Source organism: Salmo salar, chromosome 16, assembly GCF_965601325.2.
Source record: "Salmo salar chromosome 16, fSalSal1, whole genome shotgun sequence".
NCBI lineage: Eukaryota > Metazoa > Chordata > Actinopteri > Salmoniformes > Salmonidae > Salmo > Salmo salar.
In genome coordinates, this window is record NC_138306.1 from 88,292,501 (window position 1) to 88,315,353 (window position 22,853).

General features: G+C 44.0%; 1 protein-coding gene across 2 annotated transcripts in view; it reads left to right on the plus strand.

The window, feature by feature from the left end:
* Window positions 1–22,853, plus strand: part of LOC106574830 (dachshund homolog 1) — a 95,411-nt gene that overhangs the window by 44,976 nt on the left and 27,582 nt on the right. For both annotated transcript variants that reach the window (XR_014381022.1, XM_082963157.1), the window contains exons 2-4: window positions 1,015–1,130; window positions 9,888–10,040; window positions 22,358–22,545. Coding sequence is in view for 1 of the 2 variants with exons in the window: in XM_082963157.1 (XP_082819283.1) it covers window positions 1,015–1,130; window positions 9,888–10,040; window positions 22,358–22,545 (457 nt within the window). In the remaining variant the exon portion in view is untranslated. The remainder of the gene's footprint in view (window positions 1–1,014; window positions 1,131–9,887; window positions 10,041–22,357; window positions 22,546–22,853) is intronic.

Genomic DNA, 22,853 nt, shown 5'->3' on the forward strand with positions numbered 1-22,853 from the left:
AGCTTGAATGGGCTAGTGACTGTGACAGCATGGAATTCAAAGGAGGAGATAGACAGATGGGTCAGGGGAGAAAGAGAGAATGTCCACTTGGGAGAGATGAGGATTCCAGTGCCACCACCCCGCTGACCAGATGCTTTCGGGGTGTGCGAGAACACGTGGTCAGACGAGGAGAGAGCAGTAGGAGTAGCAGTGTTTTCTGTGGTAATCCATGTTTCCGTCAGCGCCAAGAAGTCGAGGGACTGGAGGGTAGCATAGGCTGAGATGAACTCTGCCTTGTTGGCCGCAGACCGGCAGTTCCAGAGGCTGCCAGAGACCTGGAACTCTACGTGGGTCGTGCGCACTGGGACACCACGTTAGAGTGGCAGCGGCCATGCGGTGTGAAGCGTTTGTGTGGCCTGTGCAGAGAGGAGAGAACAGGGATAGACAGACACAAAGTTGACAGGCTACAGGAGAGGCTACGCTAATGCAAAGGAGATTGGAATGAAAATTAACTAAACAACTGGGGAAGCGAGAGAGCAGGGCCTCCCTCACTAACCATTCACTGAAACACTCAAATATAACTAATATAATAGAGAGGAGAGAGGACCTGAGGAGAGAGGAGAGAGGACCTGAGGAGAGAGGAGAGGGGACCTGAGGAGAGAGGAGAGGGGACCTGAGGAGAGAGGAGAGGGGACCTGAGGAGAGAGGAGAGGGGACTTGAGGAGAGAGGAGAGAGGACCTGAGGAGAGAGGAGAGGGGACCTGAGGAGAGAGGAGAGGGGACCTGAGGAGAGAGAAGAGAGGAGAGAGGACCTGAGGAGAGAGGAGAGAGGACAGAGGAGTATGTTATTGAGATCTTGTTACAGGCTGAGATCATCCCAAAAAAGTAATCCTTTATGATGCAAAGTCAAGGTTGTTGGTTCAATTCCTGCAGCGATCACATACTCATACAACTAATGTATGCTCAGTGTACTGTGAATGTGTCTGGATAAAAGCCTCTGTATAATTGATGTCATGTGTTTTATTGTTTTTCCAGCTCGCGCCCTGGGCGCCCCCCAAAGAGGGCTCAGAGTATGACGTCATCAGAGAACCAACACCTTCTGTCTCATTCTGTCAGCGGACTGATGTCAGCTGGAATCATGCCCCCTACTGGTGAGGGATCTGCATAGCACACACACACACACACACACACACACACACACACACACACACACACACACAGAAGTGTCAGTTAAAGTGTGATGTGTTTGTTCTTCTGTCATCACCTCTATTTTAGTCTTCTATTTTCAACCACAGTGTTCCTGTAGACTATGTTCTCCCAGTGTTCCTGTAGACTATGTTCTCCCAGTGTTCCTGTAGACTATGTTCTCCCAGTGTTCCTGTAGACTATGTTCTCCCAGTGTTCCTGTAGACTATGATTCTCCCAGTGTTCCTGTAGACTATGTTCTCCCAGTGTTCCTGTAGACTATGTTCTCCCAGTGTTCCTGTAGACTATGTTCTCTCCCAGTGTTCCTGTAGACTATGTTCTCCCAGTGTTCCTGTAGACTATGTTCTCCCAGTGTTCCTGTAGACTATGTTCTCCCAGTGTTCCTGTAGACTATGTTCTCCCAGTGTTCCTGTAGACTATGTTCTCCCAGCGTTCCTGTTGACTATGTTCTCCCAGTGTTCCTGTAGACTATGTTCTCCCAGTGTTCCTGTAGACTATGTTCTCAAAGTGTTCCTGTAGACTATGTTCTCCCAGTGTTCTTGTAGACTATGTTCTATGTTCTCCCAGTGTTCCTGTAGACTATGTTCTCCCAGTGTTCCTGTAGACTATGTTCTCCCAGTGTTCCTGTAGACTATGTTCTCAAAGTGTTCCTGTAGACTATGTTCTCCCAGTGTTCTTGTAGACTATGTTCTCCCAGTGTTCCTGTAGACTATGTTCTCCCAGTGTTCCTGTAGACTATGTTCTCCCAGTGTTCCTGTAGACTATGTTCTCCCAGTGTTCCTGTAGACTATGTTCTCCCAGTGTTCCTGTAGACTATGTTCTCCCAGTGTTCCTGTAGACTATGTTCTCCCAGTGTTCCTGTAGACTATGTTCTCCCAGTGTTCCTGTAGACTATGTTCTCCCAGTGTTCCTGTAGACTATGTTCTCCCAGTGTTCCTGTAGACTATGTTCTCCCAGTGTTCCTGTAGACTATGTTCTCTCCAGTGTTCCTGTAGACTATGTTCTCCCAGTGTTCCTGTAGACTATGTTCTCCCAGTGTTCCTGTAGACTATGTTCTCCCAGTGTTCCTGTAGACTATGTTCTCTCAGTGTTCCTGTAGACTATGTTCTCCCAGTGTTCCTGTAGACTATGTTCTCCCAGTGTTCCTGTAGACTATGTTCTCCCAGTGTTCCTGTAGACTATGTTCTATGTTCTCCCAGTGATCCTGTAGACTATGTTCTCCCAGTGTTCCTGTAGACTATGTTCTCCCAGTGTTCCTGTAGACTATGTTCTCCCAGTGTTCCTGTAGACTATGTTCTCCCAGTGTTCCTGTAGACTATGTTCTCCCAGTGTTCCTGTAGACTATGTTCTCCCAGTGTTCCTGTAGACTATGTTCTCCCAGTGTTCCTGTAGACTATGTTCTCCCAGTGTTCCTGTAGACTATGTTCTCCCAGTGTTCCTGTAGACTATGTTCTCCCAGTGTTTCTGTAGACTATGTTCTCCCAGTGTTCCTGTAGACTATGTTCTATGTTCTCCCAGTGATCCTGTAGATTATGTTCTCCCAGTGTTCCTGTAGACTATGTTCTCCCAGTGTTCTTGTAGACTATATTCTCCCAGCGTTCCTGTAGACTATGTTCTCCCAGCGTTCCTGTAGACTATGTTCTCCCAGTGTTCCTGTAGACTATGTTCTCAAAGTGTTCCTGTAGACTATGTTCTCCCAGTGTTCTTGTAGACTATGTTCTATGTTCTCCCAGTGTTCCTGTAGACTATGTTCTCCCAGTGTTCCTGTAGACTATGTTCTCCCAGTGTTCCTGTAGACTATGTTCTCCCAGTGTTCCTGTAGACTATGTTCTCCCAGTGTTCCTGTAGACTATGTTCTCCCAGTGTTCCTGTAGACTATGTTCTCTCAGTGTTCCTGTAGACTATGTTCTCCCAGTGTTCCTGTTGACTATGTTCTCCCAGTGTTCCTGTAGACTATGTTCTCTCAGTGTTCCTGTAGACTATGTTCTCCCAGTGTTCCTGTAGACTATGTTCTCAAAGTGTTCCTGTAGACTATGTTCTCCCAGTGTTCCTGTAGACTATGTTCTATGTTCTCCCAGTGTTCCTGTAGACTATGTTCTATGTTCTCCCAGTGATCCTGTAGACTATGTTCTCCCAGTGTTCCTGTAGATTATGTTCTCCCAGTGTTCCTGTAGACTATGTTCTCCCAGTGTTCCTGTAGACTATGTTCTCCCAGTGTTCCTGTAGACTATGTTCTCCCAGTGTTCCTGTAGACTATGTTCTCCCAGTGTTCCTGTAGACTATGTTCTCCCAGTGTTCCTGTAGACTATGTTCTCCCAGTGTTCCTGTAGACTATGTTCTCCCAGTGTTCCTGTAGACTATGTTCTCCCAGTGTTCCTGTAGACTATGTTCTCTCAGTGTTCCTGTATACTATGTTCTCTCAGTGTTCCTGTAGACTATGTTCTCCCAGTGTTCCTGTAGACTATGTTCTCCCAGTGTTCCTGTAGACTATATTCTCCCAGTGTTCCTGTAGACTATGTTCTCCCAGTGTTCCTGTAGACTATGTTCTCCCAGTGTTCCTGTAGACTATGTTCTCCCAGTGTTCCTGTAGACTATGTTCTCACAGTGTTCCTGTAGACTATGTTCTCCCAGTGTTCCTGTAGACTATGTTCTCCCAGTGTTCCTGTAGACTATGTTCTCCCAGTGTTCCTGTAGACTACCTGTGCTCTGGGAGGTGTGTATTCACCGTTCAGCTTTCAAAGCTGCCCTTCTCTTTGTGTGCTTTTGTGAAACTCGATCTGTTCATTCTCCACCTCAAAACAAGCCATTTCTAAAAGTCCTTTTTACTCTCTGTGTTCAAAAGCATCCTCAGCCTCAGAGAGTGGTGTCTCTGGGAGAGAGTCAGACTCAAAGTAATACTCACTGGGTCTGAGAGAGAGTCTCTGAGCCCTTTTAACTGGAGGAGAGGTCACAACATCAATGTCAGCGGAGGAGATTAGAATTGAAAGGCCACAGGAGACTGAAAGAGAGGGAGGGAGAGAGGGAGGGAGAGAGGGAGTGGAAGACAGAGAGAGAGGCAGAACAGAATGGCGTTTTGTTTAGCCAAGTGTAAACCTGAAGGAAACCTTTGATATCATCCTCTCTAGCCTCGCTGGGGTGACGGCTTCTTTCACACTGTGATCTTGACATTTATTAAAGAGAACTGAGGAACTGAGGCAGGAACAGAGGCAGGAACAGAGGCGGGACCAGAGGCGGGACCAGAGGCGGGAACAGAGGCGGGAACAGAGGCGGGAACAGAGGGGGGAAAGAGTAGGATATGTTTTTAATGGCCAGGCTCAGTTCATTTCACAGCGGAGTTGTCCTTAACTAGCTCAGTGATTTTAATGACAAATAGAGACTTTATCATCCATATTACTGTCCATTTAAAATGACTTCACTTGGAGGAGAGACAGAGTAGGATGTTACTGCTGCTTTAAGGGCTGGCAGGTTCCATTATTAGATCATGTGTTGAAGACTGATGGTCCAGTGGTGTACTGAGTCACTATGGAGATAGATGTGTTGAAGACTGATAGTCCAGTGGTGTACTGAGTCACTATGGAGATAGATGTGTTGAAGACTGGTAGTCCAGTGGTGTACTGAGTCACTATGGTGATAGATGTGTTGAAGACTGATAGTCCAGTGGTGTACTGATTCACTATGGAGATAGATGTGTTGAAGACTGATAGTCCAGTGGTGTACTGAGTCACTATGGAGATAGATGTGTTGAAGACTGATAGTCCAGTGGTGTACTGAGTCACTATGGAGATAGATGTGTTGAAGACTGGTAGTCCAGTGGTGTACTGAGTCACTATGGAGATAGATGTGTTGAAGACTGATGGTCCAGTGGTGTACTGAGTCACTATGGAGATAGATGTGTTGAAGACTGATGGTCCAGTGGTGTACTGAGTCACTATGGAGATAGATGTGTTGAAGACTGGTAGTCCAGTGGTGTACTGAGTCACTATGGAGATAGATGTGTTGAAGACTGATAGTCCAGTGGTGTACTGAGTCACTATGGAGATAGATGTGTTGAAGACTGGTAGTCCAGTGGTGTACTGAGTCACTATGGAGATAGATGTGTTGAAGACTGGTAGTCCAGTGGTGTACTGAGTCACTATGGAGATAGATGTGTTGAAGACTGATAGTCCAGTGGTGTACTGAGTCACTATGGAGATAGATGTGTTGAAGACTGGTAGTCCAGTGGTGTACTGAGTCACTATGGTGATAGATGTGTTGAAGACTGATAGTCCAGTGGTGTACTGATTCACTATGGAGATAGATGTGTTGAAGACTGATAGTCCAGTGGTGTACTGAGTCACTATGGAGATAGATGTGTTGAAGACTGATAGTCCAGTGGTGTACTGAGTCACTATGGAGATAGATGTGTTGAAGACTGGTAGTCCAGTGGTGTACTGAGTCACTATGGAGATAGATGTGTTGAAGACTGATGGTCCAGTGGTGTACTGAGTCACTATGGAGATAGATGTGTTGAAGACTGGTAGTCCAGTGGTGTACTGAGTCACTATGGAGATAGATGTGTTGAAGACTGATGGTCCAGTGGTGTACTGAGTCACTATGGAGATAGATGTGTTGAAGACTGGTAGTCCAGTGGTGTACTGAGTCACTATGGAGATAGATGTGTTGAAGACTGATAGTCCAGTGGTGTACTGAGTCACTATGGAGATAGATGTGTTGAAGACTGGTAGTCCAGTGGTGTACTGAGTCACTATGGAGATAGATGTGTTGAAGACTGGTAGTCCAGTGGTGTACTGAGTCACTATGGAGATAGATGTGTTGAAGACTGATAGTCCAGTGGTGTACTGAGTCACTATGGAGATAGATGTGTTGAAGACTGATAGTCCAGTGGTGTACTGAGTCACTATGGTGATAGATGTGTTGAAGACTGATAGTCCAGTGGTGTACTGAGTCACTATGGTGATAGATGTGTTGAAGACTGATAGTCCAGTGGTGTACTGAGTCACTATGGAGATAGATGTGTTGAAGACTGATAGTCCAGTGGTGTACTGAGTCACTATGGTGATAGATGTGTTGAAGACTGGTAGTCCAGTGGTGTACTGAGTCACTATGGTGATAGATGTGTTGAAGACTGGTAGTCCAGTGGTGTACTGAGTCACTATGGAGATAGATGTGTTGAAGACTGATGGTCCAGTGGTGTACTGAGTCACTATGGAGATAGATGTGTTGAAGACTGATAGTCCAGTGGTGTACTGAGTCACTATGGAGATAGATGTGTTGAAGACTGATAGTCCAGTGGTGTACTGAGTCACTATGGAGATAGATGTGTTGAAGACTGGTAGTCCAGTGGTGTACTGAGTCACTATGGAGATAGATGTGTTGAAGACTGATGGTCCAGTGGTGTACTGAGTCACTATGGAGATAGATGTGTTGAAGACTGATGGTCCAGTGGTGTACTGAGTCACTATGGAGATAGATGTGTTGAAGACTGGTGGTCCAGTGGTGTACTGAGTCACTATGGAGATAGATGTGTTGAAGACTGATAGTCCAGTGGTGTACTGAGTCACTATGGAGATAGATGTGTTGAAGACTGGTAGTCCAGTGGTGTACTGAGTCACTATGGAGATAGATGTGTTGAAGACTGGTAGTCCAGTGGTGTACTGAGTCACTATGGAGATAGATGTGTTGAAGACTGATAGTCCAGTGGTGTACTGAGTCACTATGGAGATAGATGTGTTGAAGACTGGTAGTCCAGTGGTGTACTGAGTCACTATGGTGATAGATGTGTTGAAGACTGATAGTCCAGTGGTGTACTGATTCACTATGGAGATAGATGTGTTGAAGACTGATAGTCCAGTGGTGTACTGAGTCACTATGGAGATAGATGTGTTGAAGACTGATAGTCCAGTGGTGTACTGAGTCACTATGGAGATAGATGTGTTGAAGACTGGTAGTCCAGTGGTGTACTGAGTCACTATGGAGATAGATGTGTTGAAGACTGATGGTCCAGTGGTGTACTGAGTCACTATGGAGATAGATGTGTTGAAGACTGGTAGTCCAGTGGTGTACTGAGTCACTATGGAGATAGATGTGTTGACGACTGATGGTCCAGTGGTGTACTGAGTCACTATGGAGATAGATGTGTTGAAGACTGGTAGTCCAGTGGTGTACTGAGTCACTATGGAGATAGATGTGTTGAAGACTGATAGTCCAGTGGTGTACTGAGTCACTATGGAGATAGATGTGTTGAAGACTGGTAGTCCAGTGGTGTACTGAGTCACTATGGAGATAGATGTGTTGAAGACTGGTAGTCCAGTGGTGTACTGAGTCACTATGGAGATAGATGTGTTGAAGACTGATAGTCCAGTGGTGTACTGAGTCACTATGGAGATAGATGTGTTGAAGACTGATAGTCCAGTGGTGTACTGAGTCACTATGGTGATAGATGTGTTGAAAACTGATAGTCCAGTGGTGTACTGAGTCACTATGGTGATAGATGTGTTGAAGACTGATAGTCCAGTGGTGTACTGAGTCACTATGGAGATAGATGTGTTGAAGACTGATAGTCCAGTGGTGTACTGAGTCACTATGGTGATAGATGTGTTGAAGACTGGTAGTCCAGTGGTGTACTGAGTCACTATGGTGATAGATGTGTTGAAGACTGGTAGTCCAGTGGTGTACTGAGTCACTATGGAGATAGATGTGTTGAAGACTGATGGTCCAGTGGTGTACTGAGTCACTATGGAGATAGATGTGTTGAAGACTGATAGTCCAGTGGTGTACTGAGTCACTATGGAGATAGATGTGTTGAAGACTGATGGTCCAGTGGTGTACTGAGTCACTATGGAGATAGATGTGTTGAAGACTGGTAGTCCAGTGGTGTACTGAGTCACTATGGTGATAGATGTGTTGAAGACTGATAGTCCAGTGGTGTACTGAGTCACTATGGTGATAGATGTGTTGAAGACTGATAGTCCAGTGGTGTACTGAGTCACTATGGAGATAGATGTGTTGAAGACTGGTAGTCCAGTGGTGTACTGAGTCACTATGGTGATAGATGTGTTGAAGACTGATAGTCCAGTGGTGTACTGAGTCACTATGGAGATAGATGTGTTGAAGACTGGTAGTCCAGTGGTGTACTGAGTCACTATGGAGATAGATGTGTTGAAGACTGGTAGTCCAGTGGTGTACTGAGTCACTATGGTGATAGATGTGTTGAAGACTGATAGTCCAGTGGTGTACTGAGTCACTATGGAGATAGATGTGTTGAAGACTGATGGTCCAGTGGTGTACTGAGTCACTATGGAGATAGATGTGTTGAAGACTGGTAGTCCAGTGGTGTACTGAGTCACTATGGAGATAGATGTGTTGAAGACTGGTAGTCCAGTGGTGTACTGAGTCACTATGGTGATAGATGTGTTGAAGACTGATAGTCCAGTGGTGTACTGAGTCACTATGGAGATAGATGTGTTGAAGACTGGTAGTCCAGTGGTGTACTGAGTCACTATGGAGATAGATGTGTTGAAGACTGATGGTCCAGTGGTGTACTGAGTCACTATGGCGACAAACAGCAAATATATCCAACAAGTGTGTAGAGTCACTAGCTTGATGTAGTCATTGCATGCTATGCATATGGGACCAGATACATAGAAGTGAATTTGTCCCAATACTTTTGGTCCTTTAAAATGGAGGACTATGTATAACAAGTGGTGTAATTTCTAAACAGTTGACCTGATATGGATGAAAATACCCTCAAATGAAAGCTGACGGTCTGCACTGTAGCCCTTTCCTGCAGTCAAATGACCTGGTGGCCTCATGGGTGGAATGTTATTCATCATTTTCATCATTTTATAACTAATAAAATAAAATAAATGTAAATGTTGAAAATCCACTGTTTCTATGTCAAACAGTTTTGTTAAATTTCAGTCTTCTGTGATGTATATAAATTATAATATTGGGATGAAAACTCAAAATGTAATACATTTCAACTGTATATCTGACATGATACAGGTGTCTTCTTATGTTAAACCCATAACCATGTGTGTGAGGTGGATACTTTTGTTACAAAGTAGATTTGTTTAAGACTACCAAGAATCACTCTGTGACCCTGGTTTAGCCCACTGCAGTAAAAGGTTAACCTCATAGTCATTGTATCATTTCAAATCCAAAGTGCTGGTGTACAGAGCCATAACAACAACACATTTTCCCAATACTTTTGGAGCTCACAGTAGATGGATCTCTAGCATCCTTCTTATGAAAACTGTCTGTTACCCATAATCCACTAGACTAGAGGACATTGATCTAAATTTGATTGATCTCTCTTTCTTTGTACCCATCACCTTTCTCTTTTCTCTCTCTCTCTCTCTATTTCACACTCTCTGTCTCTCTCCTCTCTCAATCTCTCCCTCCTCTCTCCTCTCTATTTCACACCCTCTCCATCTCTCTCTCTCGCTCCATCTCTCTCTGTCTCTCTCCCCTCTCTCTCTCTCTCTCTCTCTCTCTCTCTCTCCTCTCTCTCTCTCTGTCTCCGTCTCCTCTCTCTCTCTCTCTCTGTCTCTCTCTCCTCTCTGTCTCTCTCTCTCTCTCTGTCTCTGTCTCTCTCCACTCTCTCTCTCTGTCTGTCTCTCTCCTCTCTCTGTCTCTGTCTCTCTCCTCTCTCTCTATTTCACACTCTCTGTCTCTGTCTCTCTCCTCTCTCTCTCTCTCAGGTCTGACAGCGGCTGCTCTTGCTGAGGCCATGAAGACCAAAAAGATCAAGTTGGAGGTGATGGGGGGTTACCATAGTAACCAGCAGCAGCATCATCATCACCACGGGACAGACGGAGAGAACGGAGGAGATCACCACAACTCCTCCAGTCTGGGTGAGTCAATATTAAACCCTGTTTTTACGTTATCATTACAGTCAATGGACCATCATCCGTTTCATAACCATGCTGGTCCTCTAGGCTTTGAGTTACAGGTGGAATGTAAGTCTTCAAACAGCTGGACAGATACACTACACACAGAACCAGTCAAAAGTTTGGACACACCTACTCATTCCAGCGTTGTTGTTTTTAGTGAACACATCAAAACTATGAAATAACACATATGGAATCATGTAGTAACCAAAAAAGTGTTAAAGAAATGAAAATATATTTTATATTTGAGATTCTACAAAGGAGCCACCCGTTGCCTTGATGACAGCTTTGCACACTCTTGGCATTCTCTCAACCAGCTTCACCTGGAATTATTTTCCAACTGTCTTGAAGGAGTTCCCATATATGCTGAGCACTTCTTGGCTGCTTTTACTTCATATATATATATATAAAACATATGACTGCTCCCACATGATATCTTGGCAGCTGTCCATACTGTTTGATTGTGTCTCTATGATCATGTCAACAGCACACCTACTGGTCTTGATTAAGCAGGATATGACATCATCACTGTATCACACAGATAAATCAATTTCCTAATTTACTGGTTCAAGACAAGGTTTTAAGATGAAATACTTATGTACTGCTTATGAATGCAGTATGAATGGGTTATGAATGTGTTATGATGCTGTTATGAAGGTAACATGGACTAAGATTTAGTCCATGTTGGTGTATGAATGAGGGTTGCAAGTACTGTAACTTCCAATAACAGAGACCACCTGTCCTTCTGCCTCTGGAAATGAACTGGCAATAAAACAGCTTCACCTGAAACAGAACAGAATGTAAACAAGGAAAAGAAGAAATCAATAGTGTTCTCTGTAGTTTAGGATCTTGAACGCAAACGATGGCTGTGTATTGATTTGGTGCAGGATTCCAGCTATTGGCTGGTTACAACACCATCAGTATGTTGAGACAGATGACAGGGATTATCAAAGCCTGAACAGAATCACAAATCAACCTGGTTTATGACGTGGCATAAGAACAGAGTGTGTGTGAGCACAGGTAGCATTGAAGAGACGATCAGTAAGATAAACCAGTAAACTACTTTTAAATACAGATCTCCTTCAGCCCACTATATTTTTTTATCTTAATTTAACTTGGCAAGTCAGTTGAGAACAAATTCTTATTTACAATGACAGCCTACCCCGAACCCAATCCGGACGCACTGGGCCAATTGTGCGCCACCCTATTCGACTCCCAATCACGGCCGAATGTGATGCAGCCTGGATTCAAACCAGGGACTGCAGTGACACCTCTTACACTGAGATGCAGTGTCTTAGACCACTGCACCACTCAGGAGCCCAGTACGATACAGTAAGATAAACCAGTAAACTAGTTTTAAATACAGATGTCTCCTTCAGCCCGCTGTATTACAGTAAGATAAACCAGTAAACTAGTTTTAAATACAGATGTCTCCTTCGGCCCGCTGTATTACAGTAAGATAAACCAGTAAACTAGTTTTAAATACAGATGTCTCCTTCGGCCCGCTGTATTACAGTAAGATAAACCAGTAAACTAGTTTTAAATACAGATGTCTCCTTCGGCCCGCTGTATTACAGTAAGATAAACCAGTAAACTAGTTTTAAATACAGATGTCTCCTTCGGCCCGCTGTATTACAGTAAGATAAACCAGTAAACTAGTTTTAAATACAGATGTCTCCTTCGGCCCGCTGTATTACAGTAAGATAAACCAGTAAACTAGTTTTAAATACAGATGTCTCCTTCGGCCCGCTGTATTACAGTAAGATAAACCAGTAAACTAGTTTTAAATACAGATGTCTCCTTCGGCCCGCTGTATTACAGTAAGATAAACCAGTAAACTAGTTTTAAATACAGATGTCTCCTTCGGCCCGCTGTATTACAGTAAGATAAACCAGTAAACTATTTTTAAATACAGATGTCTCCTTCGGCCCGCTGTATTACAGTAAGATAAACCAGTAAACTAGTTTTAAATACAGATGTCTCCTTCAGCCCGCTGTATTACAGTAAGATAAACCAGTAAACTAGTTTTAAATACAGATGTCTCCTTCAGCCCGCTGTATTACAGTAAGATAAACCAGTAAACTAGTTTTAAATACAGATGTCTCCTTCAGCCCGCTGTATTACAGTAAGATAAACCAGTAAACTAGTTTTAAATAGCTAACAATGGAGAGACGGAAATAACAGCTAATGTTCAAAGTTAAATAACTGAGAAGGTAACACACACACACACACACACACACACACAGACACACACACACACACACACACACAGACAGACACACACACACACACACACACACACACACACACACACACACAGCCCACACACACGCACACACAGCCACAGACAGACACACACACACACACACACACACACACACACAGCTGTTATCTCTTGCGAGATGCTGATCTTTAATTAGTCTGTTTACATCCTTTCTAAAAACAGACCTTTGTGAAAAGATACGCTGTGTGTGTTTCCTCTATGTGTTTACGGGGTGTGTGTGTGTGTGTGTGTGTGTGTGTGTGTGTGCGTGCGTGCGGGTGTGTGTGTGTGCCTCTACAGAGTTTCAGTGAAAGGAAAATGGCTGTAGATCTCTTGGGATCCACTAGAGATCCATTAGGTCACATCCTCCATTATGATGAATTCCTCCATCTGTATTCACCTCCTCCATTATGATGAATTCCTCCATCTGTATTCACATCCTCCATTATGATGAATTCCTCCATCTGTATTCACATCCTCCATTATGATGAATTCCTCCATCTGTATTCACATCCTCCATTATGATGAATTCCTCCATCTGTATTCACATCCTCCATTATGATGAATTCCTCCATCTGTATTCACCTCCTCCATTATGATGAATTCCTCCATCTGTATTCACCTCCTCCATTATGATGAATTCCTCCATCTGTATTCACCTCCTCCATTATGATGAATTCCTCCATCTGTATTCACCTCCTCCATTATGATGAATTCCTCCATCTGTATTCACCTCCTCCATTATGATGAATTCCTCCATCTGTATTCACCTCCTCCATTATGCTGTATGATGAATACCTCCATCTGTATTCACCTCCTCCATTATGATGAATTCCTCCATCTGTATTCACCTCCTCCATTATGATGAATTCCTCCATCTGTATTCACCTCCTCCATTATGATGAATTCCTCCATCTGTATTCACCTCCTCCATTATGCTGTATGATGAATTCCTCCATCTGTATTCACCTCCTCCATTATGCTGTATGATGAATTCCTCCATCTGTATTCACCTCCTCCATTATGCTGGTGAAATATTCAAAGCAATCTCCTCTCTATAGCCGGCCGAGAGGCCCCGAATATTTGGCTTCGATTTGATTGATTTAAGAAGATGTGAGATAATGGGAGGTACAACTGGTCTGGTTATGTGTATTATCTCTCTCTCTCGCCTCTCTCTTTCTCCTTCTTTCTCTCTCTCTTTCAATTCAATTCAAGGGGCTTTATTGGCATGGGAAACATATGTTAACATTGCCAAAGCAAGTGAAATGGATAAATAAAAGTGAAATGGAGTCTGTGGGGTCTGTTTGTGTTTGTGAACAGAGCCCCAGGACCAGCTTGCTTAGGGGACTCTTCTCCAGGTTCATCTCTCTGTAGGTGATGGCTTTATTATGGAAGGTTTGGGAATCGCTTCCTTTTAGGTGGTTGTAGAATTTAACGGTTCTTTTCTGGATTTTGATAATTAGCGGGTATCGGCCTAATTTTGCTCTGCATGCATTATTTGGTGTTTGACGTTGTACACAGAGGATATGTTTGCAGAATTCTGCATGCAGTCTCAATTTGGTGTTTTTCCCATTTTGTGAATCTCTCTCTTTCTCTATCTCTCTCCCTCTCTCTCTCTCTCTCTCTCTCTCTCTGTGTGTCAGGTTTAATCTTATAAAGGCTAATGTGACCTTTAGAAAGAGAAGATCAGACATGATCTGAAAAGACAGCAACACAATGGCACAAATACGATCTATGATTAATTACGAGGGGTGGGGTGTGTGTGTGTGTGTGTGTGTGTGTGTGTGTGTGTGTGTGTGTGTCTGTGTGTGTGTGTCAGAGCGTGTACTACACAATAGACTAGTACTGTTTAATGCCTCCTTCAATCAACAGTGGGGATGTCACTTGGCTTGCACTTCCTTAAAACCAATCTCTTTAAAAAGGGCTCTCTGTGTGTCGCCGAATTCCACTACCTCCATCTTTCTCTATCTCTCTTTCTCTCGCGCGCTTTCTCCCTCTCTATGTCTCCATCTATCTCCTTTTTCCACACCGCTAGTGGTCATGTGTGGCAGAGGATGGGGAATCATTTAGATTTGTTCAGTTTCTTTCTTATGGAATAATCAGTAGAAGGATGTGTTCAAGCCAAGTGTTCACACACAGACACAAACCTTAGGCACCAGTTTCTTACACTTGCCAATGATTTTCCGGAACTCAAATATTATTTTCATATCATCAGGCATTCCCCATTTTTATCAATCTCTACCAAGTGTATCAATCTCACCTCTGATGGAGGCAGCTGCTGCCTAATGCTCCAACCTGGACTCAGGGGCTGACGTAACATAGTAAATATAAATTCGGTATACCACAATTAGTATGGTATTTATTAATTTGTGGATGTCCATCATCCATTTTGTATGATATGTTACAAAATGCAATTCATATGATATGTTAGGAATTTCAATTCATATAATATGTTACAAATTTGCAAAAGTTTTGATATATTGCTAATTCCAATTTGTTGTGGCTAACGTTAGCAAGGTGGCAAATGTTAGCTAGGCTAGGGGTTAGGGTTAGGAGTTGAGTTAAAGGGTTAGGGGAAGGGTTAGCTAACATGCTAAGTAGTTGAAAAGTAGCTACACAGTAGTTGCAAAGTAGCTAATTGGCTAAAATGCTAATGTTGTCCATAATGAGATTCGAACATGCAGCCTTTGGGTTGCTAGATGTTTGCATTTTATGCCTACCCATCCACCGCAACTAACCACCCTACTTTTGTTTTTGCCTTTTGTCTTATGTAACCATACCAAACGTGACATATCATACTCATTTGAGTGTCCCAGATTTACCTTTACCATGTTACGTCTAGTCTATGAGACCAGGCTGGATGCTCATCCTCTCCCTACTCTTTTCTCCTCTCCTCTTCTCCTGTGTGTGCGTGTGTGTGTGTGTGTGTGTGTGTGTGTGTGTGTGTGTGTGTGTGTGTGTGTGTGTGTGTGTGTGTGTGTGTGTGTGTGTGTGTGTGTGTGTGTGTGTGTGTGTAGCACCTCCGTATACTAAGGCCTTAACATTTCCCGTTTGTGTCAGTCTCACTTGTGTTGATGGTTCTGCTCCACTACCACCTGTGTTGATGGTTCTGCTCCACTACCACCTGTGTTGATGGTTCTGCTCCACTACCACCTGTGTTGATGGTTCTGCCCCACTACCACCTGTGTTGATGGTTCTTCCCCACTACCACCTGTGTTGATGGTTCTGCCCCACTACCACCTGTGTTGATGGTTCTGCTCCACTACCACCTGTGTTGATGGTTCTGCCCCACTACCACCTGTGTTGATGGTTCTGCTCCACTACCACCTGTGTTGATGGTTCTGCCCCACTACCACCTTTGTTGATGGTTCTGCTCCACTACCACCTGTGTTGATGGTTCTGCTCCACTACCACCTGTGTTGATGGTTCTGCTCCACTACCACCTGTGTTGATGGTTCTGCTCCACTACCACCTGTGTTGATGGTTCTGCTCCACTACCACCTGTGTTGATGGTTCTGCTCCACTACCACCTGTGAGACACAGGAGGTTGGTGACACCTTAATAGGGGAGGACGGGCTCGTGGTAATGACTGGATCTGAATCAGTTGAATGGTATCAAATACAAACACATGGTTTCCATGGTTTCCAGCTGTTTGATACCATTCCATTCGCTCCGTTCAAGCCGTTATTATGAGCCGTCCTCCCCTCAGCAGCCTCCACTGGTGTGTGTGTTTTGTTTGTGTCGTTACCATAAGCCATAAAACAATGTTAAACGTTAACCATTGTTAATTATAGGGTGAGCTGCACAATAAACAAACACAAAGCATTTGGCCTGTTTTTCCATAAAGCCACCCACTTCCTCCTCACAGATGTCTAAATCACTCACACACACACACACGCACACGCACACGCGCACACACACGCACACAATCATACACACACACACACACACACACACACACACACACACACACACACACACACACACACACACACACACACACACACACACACACACGCACACACACACGCACACAATCATACACACTCACACACGCATTGATACACACAACACATGAAGTACATTAACTAAGCAGCCATTAGCACCTTAATGTGGGAAAGAGAAGCCATCACCGGCCCAACACTGAGGTTTCTTTTCCTTTAGGAAATCTACAACATACAAGGTTTTGTACAGGGCATTCAGAAAGTATTCAGACCCCTTCCCTTTTCCCACATTTTGCTTCGTTACAGCCTTTTTCTAAAATGTATTAAATTGTTTTTTTCTCTCTCATCAATCTACACACAATACCCCATAATGACAAAGCGAAAACAGGTTTTTAGAGATTTCTTAAAAACAGAAATACCTTATTTACATACACTACCAGTCAAAAGTTTGGACACACCGACTCATTCAAGGGCTTTTCTTTATTTTTACTATTTTCTACATTTTAGACAAATAGTGAACACATCAAAACTATGAAATAACACATATGGAATCATGTAGTAACCAAAAAAGTGTTAAACAAATCTAAATATATTTTAGATTTTAGATTCTTCAAAGTAGCCACCCTTTGCCTTGATGACAGCTTTGCACACGCTTGGCATTCTCTCAACCAGCTTCACCTGGAATGCTTTTCCAACAGTCTTGAAGGAGTTCCCACATATGCTGAGCACTTGTTGGCTGCTTTTCCTTCACTCTGCAGTCCAACTCATCCCAAACCATCTCAATTGGGTTGAGGTTGGGTGATTGTGGAGGCCAGGTCATATGATGCAGCACTCCATCACTCTCCTTGGGTCGTGTTGGGTCATTGTCCTGTTAAAAAACAAATGATAGACCCACGAAGCGCAAACCAGATGGGATGGTGTATCGCTGCAGAATGCTGTGGTAGCCATGCTGGTTAAGTGTGCCTTGAATTCTAAATAAATCAGTGTCACCAGCAAAGCACCCTCATACCATCACACCTCCTCCTCCATGCTTCACGGTGGGAAGCACACATGCGGAGATCATCTGTTCCACAAAGACACGGCAGTTGGAACCAAAAATCTCAAATTTGGACTCATTGCTCGTGTTTCTTGGCTCAAGCAAGTCTCTTCTTCTTATTGGTGCCCTTTAATAGTGGTTTCTTTGCAGGCATTTGACCATGAAGACCTGATTCACGCCGTCTCCACTGAACAGTTGATGTTGAGATGTGTCTTACTTGAACTCTGCAAAGTATTTATTTGGGCTGCAATTTCTGAGGCTGGTAACTCAAAGGACCTAATCTTCTGTAGCAGAGGTAACTCTGGGTCTTCCTTTCCTGTGTCAGTCCTCATGAGAGCCAGTTTCATCATAGCACTTGATGGTTTTTGCGACTGCACTTGAAGAAGCGTTCAAAGTTCTTGAAATGTTCTGTATTGACTGACCTTCATGTCTTAAAGTAATGATGGACTGTCATTTCTCTTTGCTTATTTGAGCTGTTCTTGCCATAATATGTGCTTGGTCTTTTACCAAATAGGGCTGTCTTCTGTATACCACCCCTACTTTGTCACAACACAACTGATTGGCTCAAACACATTAAGAAGGAAAGAAATTCCACAAATGAACTTTTAACAAGGCATACCTGTTAATGGAAATGCATTCCAGGTGACTACCTCATGAAGCTGGTGGAGAGAATGTAAAGCTGTCATCAAGGCAAAGGGTGGCTACTTAGAAGAATATAAAATATCAAATATATTTTGATTTGCTTAACACTTTTTGGTTTACTAGATGATTCCTTATGTGTTATTTCATAGTTTTCATGTATTCACTATTATTCTACAATGTAGAAAATAGTAAATATTTAAAAATAACCTGGAGTAGGTGTGTCCAAACTTTTGACTGGTACTGTAAGTATTTTGACCCTTTGCTATGAGACGCAAAATTGAGCTCAGGTGCATGCTATTTCCATTGATGATCCTTGAGATGTTTCTACAACTTCATTGGTGTCTACCTGTGGTAAATTCAATTGATTGGACATGATTTGGAAAGGCACACACCTGTCTATATAAGGTCCCACAGTTGACAGTGCATGTCAAAGCAAAACCAAGCCATGAGGTCGAAGGAATTGTCCGTAGAGCTCCGAGACAGGATTGTGTCTCGGCACAGATCTGGGGAAGGGTAACAAAACATTTCTGCAGTATAAAGTTTGGAAACACCAAGACTCTTCCTAGAGCTGGCCTCCCAGCCAAACTGAGTAATCAGGGGAGAAGGGCCTTGGTCACGAAGGGGACCAAGAACCCAATGGTCACTCTGACAGAGCCCCGGAGTTCCTCTGTGGAGATGGGAGAACCTTCCAGAAGGGCAACCATCCCTGCAGCACTCCACCAATCAGGCCTTTATGGTCGAGTGGCCAGACGGAAGCCACTCCTCAGCAAAAGGCACATGACAGCCCGCTTGGAGTTTGCCAACAGGCACCTAAAGGACTCTCAGACCATGAGAAACAAGATTCTCTGGTCTGATGAAACCAAGAGTGAACTCTTTGGCCTGAATGCCAAGGGTCATGTCTGGAGGAAACCTGGCACCATCCCTACGGTGAAGCATGGTGGTGGTAGCGTCATGCTGTGGGGATGTTTTTCAGTGGCAGGGACTGGGAGACTAGTCAGGGTCGAAGGAAAGATGACAAGTACAGAGAGATCCTTGATGAAAACCTGCTCCAGTGGGCTCAGGACCTCAGACTGGGGTGAAGGTTCACCTTCCAACAGGACAACGACCCTAAGCACACAGCCAAGACAACGCAGGAGTGGCTTCGGGACAAGCCTCTGAATGTCCTTGAGTGGCCCTGCCAGAGCCCAGACTTGAACCTGATCAAACATCTCTGGAGAGACCTGAAAATAGCTGTGCAGCGACTCTCCCCATCCAACCTGACAGAGTTTGGATCATAAACCTTTTTTGTAGTTTTTTAAAACATTATTGTCATTATCTGTATTTCTGTTTTGTAAGATTATTTTTCTTCTTAGATGAGCAACCATGGATACCTTTGTTAGGGACTATGCTGAAGTTTCAAGGCTAGGCCAGACATGAAGAAAATATATCATGTAATTAGCTGGGTCCTATAGCAACCAATAACCAATTCTTCCATTCCTCCAACATCCGTTCATCTCCTTCCATTCAGGAGGACATCTTTTGTTTTTATGGTCAGGTTGAGGGAGGGAGGGAGGGAGAGGGAGGGAGGGAGGGAGGGAGGGAGGGAGGGAGGGAGGGAGGGAGGGAGGGAGGGAGGGAGGGAGGGAGGGAGGGAGGGAGGGAGGGAGGGAGGGAGGGAGGGAGGGAGGGAGGGAGGGAGGGAGGGAGGGAGGGGAAGGGTAAATTGCAAAAGGCATCCAGTTGAACCACTGCACATAATCCACCTAATTTAGTAAAAGCTCTTTCTTTTTCAAATTTCTTTCTATTTCCATCTCTTCTTTAGGGACTTCTTTTTGTTTGCACACATTCTATTATATTTGGGACATTGTGTGGAATTTGGTCCAAGTTTAGTGTCTTTGTGTTTGGAATTATTCAGCGTTCCGTTGGCACGGCGACAGAGCCGTCATTAGCTATCTTTTGTTTCGCTTCCTCCTTCTATTGTTTTATTTTTGCTTTTGTTTTCTTGAATGTTCAATATTTAGATCGTTCCCTTCTCTCCCATGTGGATTGGTTTATGCATCTATAAAATAGTTACATTTCAACAGCACACAAGGGTGAAATAGTGAGTCTGATACACAGGGATGAAATAGTGGGTCTGATACACAGGGATGAAATAGTGGGTCTGATACACAGGGGTGAAATAGTGGGTCTGATACACAGGGATGAAATAGTGGGTCTGATACACAGGGGTGAAAAAGTGGGTCTGATACACAGGGCTGAAATAGTGGGTCAAATACACAGGGATGAAATAGTGGGTCTGATACACAAGGGTGAAATAGTGGGTCTGATACACAGGGATGAAATAGTGGGTCTGATACACAGGGCTGAAATAGTGGGTCTGATACACAGGGTAAAATGTTGGGTCTGATACACAGGTTGAAATAGTGGGTCTGATACACAGGGATGAAATAGTGGGTCTGATACACAGGGATGAAATAGTGGGTCTGATACACAGGGGTCTTGTGTCACGATTCCCACCGACGGTGGCGCCCCCTCCTGCTCGGGTGGCGCTCGGCGGTTTTCGTCACCGGCCTATTAGCTGCCACTGATTCCCTTTTTGTTTTCCCCCTGTTTGTGATTGTGTGCACCTGTTCTTAGTGGGGATGATTAGCGGGGCTATTTATATTAGCTGGTCCGCCTTTTCTTTGTGCGGGATTGCGTTTATCTGTTGAATGCTTGTGTACACGCTGGTTGTATTTTTGCGCTAGTTTTGCGCCGACTGTGTTTCCCCCTGTGTTTGGGGCACTTTGTTTTGTGTGGCTTGTGTTTTTCGCCATTTGGCCTATTAAAAGCCACTACCCTGTATTCGCTGCTTCCTGCGTTTGATTCCTCACCCACGACGCCCGAGCATTACATCTTGTTTGACTTGCTTTTATTTTCTAGCTGTTTGTCTATTTGAATTTGAAATGAGCAAAAGCTAACACCGTCTGGTGTAATTGTGTATATTATGCATTTCCTATATAGGTTTAGGTGTTGTATTGTACAAATCCAGCACATACAACACTGTAACCTGCCCAAACCATGTCCTCAACCTCTGCTATTTCTGTTCATCTAAATGAAGGCCTCATTGTGGATAGTTGTCTTCAGTGTGTTTCTGAGACAGACGTTAGCTCTGTGGTAGCTGAAACACACCGTCATAGTCTCAGTCTGTCCCATCACAGACAGATGGGACCCTTCAGAGCCCCAAAACTGATGGAGGGGTTCTTCTGACCAGAGTTTGGCTTCGGTCCAAACACACACACCCACCCACCCTGGCAGCGCTGTGGTGTTTTAGTTAGACGGGGTTAATGTTCTGGAGTCTTCTCTGAGGCTGTTTGTCGTCAGCACTTCCTACTGAGCTCCTCCAGACATCATGATATAAAGTGACAGTTGAAGGAAGACAGAAAAGTCTGATGTAAATCATGAACACATCTCCACCAGAATAATAATTAGGAATATGGAATCAGATTATTAACCAGCACCGCATCTTTTTGGACTTTTGATTAGACTTTAACTATAATATGTGGCTTCCTCCTTTTGAGTGATCTCTCTAGTAGTCTGCTAGCATAATACTGGTGGAAGGAAAGGCTCTTGTTTTTCCCACATCATCCAATCATTCAATTCAGTCTAATGAATCACTTTTCTTTTTGTTCTTCTCCAGTGTCTAGTAATGGTCCTAAAGCTCTTCACAGACAGCTTCTCATTCCAACATCTTTAAGCTTTGAATTCAAAAGAATAAATGTCAGAATGTGAAGTGGAAGAGCTAATAACCTTTATTCTCAGACACCCCTCCTCTCCTCCTCCTCAACTCCTTCTCCTCTTTATTCTCCCCTTCCTCCTCCTCATTCTCCCCCTCCTCCTCTTCATCATCATCTTCCTCCTCCTCCTCTTCCACCTCTTCCTCCTCTTCTTCCTGTCCTCCTCACTCAGAGTATGACAGAGGGACAGAGGAATGGAACTGTGTGTCTATTTCTGGATCATCAACAAAGAGTCTTTTTAGGGATTTCACCCAGAAGACAAAAAAGCAAAGTGTCATGGAGATTGAGTGAGATGTAATTTCTGTACTGTGATTGGCTGTTTTAAAGAGTCCATCTCAGATGTTGTTATATGACCTTCCACTCTTTGTTTAAATGTTCTTCCCCTTGTTTGTTCAAGCGTATCATGTCCCCAGAGATGTTCGGTTTTGGGATGTTGAGCATAGCAAATGTTGCTCTGGAAATCTGGTTTCAGAAGTCAAACAGCATTCTGTCTGGTCTAGTTTCCTGAGTGTGACAAAATAATGATTTATACTCCACCCTCTAATGTATGTTATGCTGCCACAAAGCTAAATAGAAAACCATTTCACTCTTTCTCCCCCCCCTTTCTCTCCCTCCCCCCTTTCCCTCCCTCCCTCTCTCAGGTCTGGAACACCTCCCGTTCATGATGATGTCACACCCCCTGATCCCTGTCAGTATGGCCCCTGCCTCCGTCTCCATGGCGATGAGTCAGATGAACCACCTCAATACTTTAGCCAGCATGGCCTCTGCTGCCCAGGTCCACCACTCTACCCTCTCCTCCCGCGGCCGCATGGTCACCTCTGTTATAAAGGTATGATAGCATGGAAGTCACCTCTGTTATAAAGGTATGTTAGCATGGAGTTCACCTCTGTTATAAAGGTATGTTAGCATGGAGGTCACCTCTGTTATAAAGGTATGTTAGCATGGAGGTCACCTCTGTTATAAAGGTATGTTAGCATGGAGGTCACCTCTGTTATAAAGGTATGTTAGCATGGAAGTCACCTCTGTTATAAAGGTATGTTAGCATGGAAGTCACCTCTGTTATAAAGGTATGTTAGCATGGAGGTCACCTCTGTTATAAAGGTATGTTAGCATGGAGGTCACCTTCGTTATAAAGGT